The following is a 5,955-nucleotide window of genomic DNA, read 5'->3' as shown; positions in this document are numbered from 1 at the left end:
AATACAACCCCGAGCCCCAAAATGTCTCAATACAACCCCGAGCCCCAGGACCAACTTTGTGGCTCAAACCTACCTCTTCCAAGTTTCATCAGCTTTGGATACTTGCCGTGCCCATAGGAACAGAAGGGGTTATTCCAGTTTCCCAGGTACCCAGAGTACTTCACTGTGCAAAGGGAGGAGTGGGGAGAAGAGAAAAGCAAGAGTTTGGTTTCACATCCCGTGACAGCAACATCAGGAGCGCACTCAGGGTTGGATTTGCAACACCCTTTTTTCCTGCTTCCCTTTTTTCCTTTTGGTGTGGAACAGCAGAGGCAGCACAAACCCTTGTGTTCTTCACCAAAAACCTGGTGCCACCCAAGCAGCCCAGTGGTGCTGTGTGTTTTAACAACATCCCCAGACAAAGCAGCTGCTTCACACTCCTGAGCTAATTAAGAGATGTGATTTTTGTGCTTTTAAGAATTGGAAACTTTAGTTGAGCAAATTAAAATGCCCCAGTTATCTGCAGAAATACTTAACAAAGCATTCCCTAACCAAAGCTGGAAACCTGGAGAGAGGAACAAAGGGGAAAACATACCCTCCAAGCTGTGAATCTGTGACTCCAGTTCTCCTCAGTTAGAAAATACACTGTAATGGGTGTTCTCTGACCCAGCACCAGCCCTGAAACCACTTCAGGAACCAATTCCAGCTTCAAACTTCTCAGTGAGCACAGGTGGGCCCTGGAAATCCTGCTTTCCTCAAGGTCAAGATGCCCTTTCCTTTAATCTGTCAGCCACAAGAAGTTACACAGGGTATCCCAAGTGCTAAAACACTGATAAGGAGAACAGACAGTCTCCAAAACAGAAAGACACAGCACTTTGAAGTGCCTGTCCTGGTCTTTGCCAGCCACCAGCACCTCAACATTACAGGCTTGGGGCTCTTCCACAACAGGCTCTGCCCTCTTTGTCTCCCCCAGCACCTTCCTCTGGCTCTGCCACCCCGACCAAACCTGGCACTGAGGCACAGGGAACAAGGATGGGCACCACACCCTCACTGCAGCTCACACTGCCAAGGAGTTTAAGCTTTTAGTCCTGGTGAACGTAGACTAAACTTTTTAAGTGCTATTTAAAAGCTGCTCAGGGGCCTGATGTACCCATGAATTCGGGCACCACGTTGCTGCTGAGCACCCCCATTAACCCCCCGGGGCGGCCAGGCCGAGCTCAGGCAGGACCCAGCACCAGGAGGGGGACAGAGAGCCCTGGGGGGCTGCGGGAATCATGGAACGGCTCGGGCTGGAAGGGACATCAAAGACCACGGAGAATGAGATCATCTCATTCTCAGTCGTGCCATGGGCACAGACACCTCCCACGAGCCCAGGGTGCCCTAAGCCCCGTCCAGCCTGACCCTGGACACTTCCAGGAGTGGGGCAGCCACAGCTTCTCTGGGCACCCTGTGACCCTCTCGCGGCCCACGGGAGGCTCCGGCTCCCCAGGCCCGGCTGTACCTGCCACGGAGGCGGACAGCGGCACGAGCTGTCCGGTGCCGGGGCGCAGCTGCTCCTTGCGCACCCCCCCATTGCCGGTCAGGTCCTGCGGGGGGGGGGGGGGGGAGCCGGGGCTGCTGCCGGTCCCGAGTCACGGTCCGGGTCCCGGTCCCGGTCCCCCCTCGGCCGCCACCTGCCCCAAGGCCTGGCTCCTGCCTCGCCCGCCATCATGGCCACGGCCACGCCCCCGCGCGCTCCGCCAATCACCGCCCGCCAATGGCAGCGCCACCGACCAATCGCGCTCCGAGCAGCGGCCCCTGCCCGGTGCTCCCGCTTTAGAGACACGCGAGCAGGGACACGCCCCTGGGAGGGGCTGGGCCAATGGGAGGCGGAACGTCACGGGGCGCCGCGGTGCACGCTGGGAGGTGTAGTTCAATGCCGCCATTGCCGCCATTTCCTTGGAACAAAAATCCCCTCCGAAGAACAACAAAAAAGACAGAAAAAAACCCCAAACAACAAAAATCAACAAGAAAGAAAAAAAAAAAAAAAAAAAAAAAAAGAAAAACCCCAACAGCAACAAACAACCCCCCCAAAAAAAAGCCAGAAAACACCCAAAAACCAACAGCAAAAAAGAAAGAAAAACAAAACAAAACCAACGAAAAAATCCCAAAGCACCAACAACAAAAAAAAGAAAAAAAAAACAAACAGAAACACTCCCAAAACCAACAAAAACCCCCTAAAACCAAAACAAAAAAACCCCCAAAAATCAAAACAAATAAACAAAAAACCCCCACAAACCCCCAATCCAACCAGTGAACCAACCAAACCAAATCAGATCTACAAAAAACCCAAAATCCAAACTGCGGGAAACAGGCTCTCTCAGCATTCTCGAAAGCCATGAGGGTTTGGACAGGCAGATGCCAAACTTGCTGGAACAAGGGGAGCAACTGGGGAGGAGCAAAGGCGGAGTATGCAAACTAGGACCATACAGTGAGAACAAGGGGAGGAGTATATCTGTACTCCAGTGCAGCAGCAACTGGCCAAAAGAAATGCAGGGTTCAAAGGCATAAACGATGAAAGAGAATAATACAATGACATAGTATAATAACATAACAAAAATCCTAAAACACATTTGCTCAAAAACTGGATCCCAATACCAAACTGGTTTGGAACAAATTTGTGGGTTCATCCTTCTCCAAGCACCTCTGACATGATACACAAGCCAAACAAGTGAGGATGCAAAATAAAAGCAGGAAGAAACCCACGTTCTTGAGATGTTTTGAGGTCACCACAAAAGAACGTGAAAATGAGTTTTTTACTCCCAGAAGGTTGTATTCTGAGGAGAGGAAGGAAGGAAAAGGAAGGGAAGGGAGAGGAGAAAGAGGCAAGGAAGGAAAATGGACAAAAAAAAGAAAAAAAACAAACAAGGGAAGGATAAAAGAGAACTCCCTCAGTCTCTTGCTCGCTTCTCCCACCCCATCCCATCCCCCAAAGCTTGGAGAGAAGTCATCTCCATGCCCAGCCTCCCATGGGATGCTAAGAGCGAAGCCAGTGGGATGCTCACGAGCCAAACACCTCCATGAACCAGTTTATTACACAAGAAACCATTTATTTACCCAGAAAAAAAAATTCCACACAGGAGGAGCAGTGCTTGCTTCCCTTCTGGTCTTTTCCAAAAGGATAAAAGGTTTTCACCAGACAACAAAAAAAAAAACAACCAACACTGGTTTAACCAGAAATAAGTAGTTAATAAGAAAATTATCTTCACTTAGTCGATCTTAAAGTTATCTTAGACCTGGCTGATAGCAAAGTGCTTTGGTGAGAACGTTCCTAGGGGGATGAGGGAAACCCCAGCAGCATTTGGGAGCAGTGGCTGCAAACTGGAGGCAAACACTGGATCTTATGTCAGCTCCTGCCCAGTCGTGTGGTGTATGTGCCCGGTGGGCAGCCCTTCCCTGGGGTGTGCCCTGTCCTTGGGGCAGGGTGGGGGGACAAGAGACTGCCTGGCCTCTCCCTGTGGGCAGGGAAGGGCCTCTGGAAGGGCTGAGGCTGCAGGAGAGGAACAGCTGGACTCTCCTGTGGGAGTGTAACCATCCTCTGCTACCACCTGAACGTGCCTAAATGAACACTCCCACAACTCCTTAATGGAATTGGTAAGGAGATTTTATTGTAGGGTTTGCCCCAGACAGGGTACAACTGAACAGGTCAGGAGAAAGAACAGAAAAGCCTCGAACATAAAATGACTCCAGCCTTATATCCTCGAGGTAGGGAAGGTGCCAAAACAAGGGGAGGAGTGAAGGCGGAGTATACATATTATGACCATATAAGGAAAAAATATAAATATGCATAATAGTGCAGCAAAATTCAACCAGTCAGAACCCAAGAATCACATACACAGGGAAAAAGGTATAACATAAGCAAAGCCACAGTGACAATAAACCAAATACAGAATTTATAATTTTCAATCCCTCAACTCTCCATCCCACTGAGGGGCTGCTGGTCCCACTGCCTGGGGTTGATTGGAGAGAAGCCGAGGGATGTCTGTGGGGTCCTGTGGAGGGCACGTGAGTGGTGGGGTCTCCAGGGGGTGTTTCTGTGTGAGCAGAGGGAGCACCTGAGGCTGGTCCTCCTTTTTGGGGTCCTGGGGTGCCTGGTGGGTCCCAGTCTGACCCCTGAGCTTCCCTCGGCTCACCAAACTCCCATGTCCTGCAGCCCCAGCTCAGGACACGGTCTCCCCTTTCCCTGGGGAAATGGCCAATTCCCTGCCCCACCACTCCTTGTCCTGTCACTACGGTTCCTTACACAGAGTCCCTCTCCAGCTTCTTGCAGGCCCCTTCAGATCGTGGAATGGGCTGTGAGGTCTCCACACAACCTTCTCTTCTCCAAGCTGAGCAGTCCCAGCTCTCAGCCCGTCTCAGCCAAAGCTGTGTGCAGGGTTGTCCTCTCATGGAAACCGTGGTGCTGCAGAACAAGCTCCAGCAGCACAATAAAGTCCTTCCCCTCTCCACTAAGAGCATAAAACACCAGCCTTGACCTCAGCAATCCCCGTTCCCAGCCTGCCAGGCTGTCCAAGACACCTGAAACATGGTTGGCCTGCAAGGATCTCCCTATGGAAAAGCTTGTGTGGTAGTTTGGTCTGGGCCTTCCTTGGTGACCAGTTTGTGACCAAGGAAGGGCCCAGATTTACCTAGTATTCCCTACGATTTTTACGTAAGCTGGGTTATAAGAGGAAAGGAGGAAAGGCCTTCGCTCTCTTTCCTTCTGGCTGCTTGGAGGTGCAGGTTCCCTGCTGTTGAGTCTGCCGTGTTGGGGAGCGAGGCCTGGTGAGGCCTTGTCGACCTTGGGAGGCGGAGGTTGCCTGCGATCATTCCAGAGCGACTTTCAGTTGTCCCAAGGAGAGTAGTGAGATATTTCTTTGCTAACTCTTTTAGTTGCTAGATATTGGGCTACTAATTGGGATATATATATATATATTTTATTAAAGGTTTTGTTCCTTTTCCCTTCTGCCTCCCCTTTCCCTTGCGAAATTGCATATACCTTGTGAAATTGTATATATTTCAATTGTATATAACCGTAACATAAGTGTAAATATATTTATGTATATCACTTTAGCTGTCTCTCTCTCTCGTTTCGGGTTTTCTTAGTTGTTTTTCTCCCTCTTCTCCCTGAGGTTTGGGTGTGGGGGATACGGGGAGACTTCTTGTGGTAAGGTTTGGAGACTTCGCAGGGAGCCAGCTTCGAACCATTATCAGCTTGTCCGCCTGAAAAGCGTGAGCCAGGGTCTTTGTGGCACATCCTTCCCAACAAAGAAGGTTTGAGTTGGGTGGGCGTCCGGGATCCGGCTCCGCCTCCGCGCCGGGGGAAGCGGACGCTTCCCCCGGCGCGGAGGCGGAACCGGATCCCGGTCCCGAGCCCTCATCCCGCGCTCGCCCCCTCGGGGCAGGAGGATCGGCGGAGCGCACATGGCGCTGTACAGCGCGGCCGCCGCGGTGCTGGACGGGCTGGAGCGCGGCCAGGGCGGCCTCAAGAGCCTCGTGTACAACAGCGGCTTCCCGGGTCGCCCGGGGGGGCGGGGGGGCCCCGGGAGGGGGGGGGGGGGGGTCGGACCCGGGGGTGTGGGGGAGCCCCGGGGTGTGCGGCGATGCTGAGCCCTGCCCGCCCCGCAGCATGTCCGGCAGCTGTACGCGCTGGTGTCCGAGACCCTCCGCTACGCGCCGGTGCTCGAGAAGCTGCTGGATGGAGCCGCGCTGCTGCAGGCCGAGAAGAAGCTGCCCCCGCAGCTGGCCAAGGTACGGGGGGAAGGCGGGGTGTCCCCGGAGCCGTGCGGTCCCGGGGCTGGGATGTCCCGAACCCGTGGGGTCCCGGGGCTGGGATGTCTCCAACCCGAGGGGTCCACGGGCTGGGATGTCCCAAACCCGTGGGGTCCTGGGGCTCGGATGTCCCGAACCCGTGGGGTCCCGGGGCTGGGATGTCTCCAACCTGTGGGGTCCCGGGGC

At 53.5% G+C, this 5,955-nt stretch overlaps 2 protein-coding genes across 2 annotated transcripts in view; one reads left to right on the top strand and one right to left on the bottom strand.

Moving 5' to 3' along the window:
- The window catches only part of FKBP6 (FKBP prolyl isomerase 6), a 19,970-nt gene extending 18,333 nt beyond the window's left edge, over positions 1–1,637 (bottom strand). The window contains exons 1-2 of the mRNA XM_027669008.1: positions 1,481–1,637; positions 74–163 (exon numbers count right to left, since the gene is read on the bottom strand). Coding sequence (XP_027524809.1) covers positions 74–89 — 16 coding nt within the window. The 5' untranslated portion in view covers positions 90–163; positions 1,481–1,637. The remainder of the gene's footprint in view (positions 1–73; positions 164–1,480) is intronic.
- Positions 1,638–5,388: 3,751 nt separating this feature from the next.
- Positions 5,389–5,955, top strand: part of NSUN5 (NOP2/Sun RNA methyltransferase family member 5) — a 4,018-nt gene continuing 3,451 nt past the window's right edge. The window contains exons 1-2 of the mRNA XM_027668999.1: positions 5,389–5,514; positions 5,626–5,748. Of these exons, the coding sequence (XP_027524800.1) occupies positions 5,422–5,514; positions 5,626–5,748 (216 nt within the window). The 5' untranslated portion in view covers positions 5,389–5,421. The remainder of the gene's footprint in view (positions 5,515–5,625; positions 5,749–5,955) is intronic.

The sequence above is a fragment of the Corapipo altera genome, unplaced genomic scaffold (assembly GCF_003945725.1).
Source record: "Corapipo altera isolate COAL_440 unplaced genomic scaffold, ASM394572v1 187, whole genome shotgun sequence".
NCBI classification, from domain to species: Eukaryota; Metazoa; Chordata; class Aves; order Passeriformes; family Pipridae; genus Corapipo; species Corapipo altera.
Note: the sequence above shows the minus strand (reverse complement) of the source record. Positions and strands in the feature narration are given on the sequence as shown.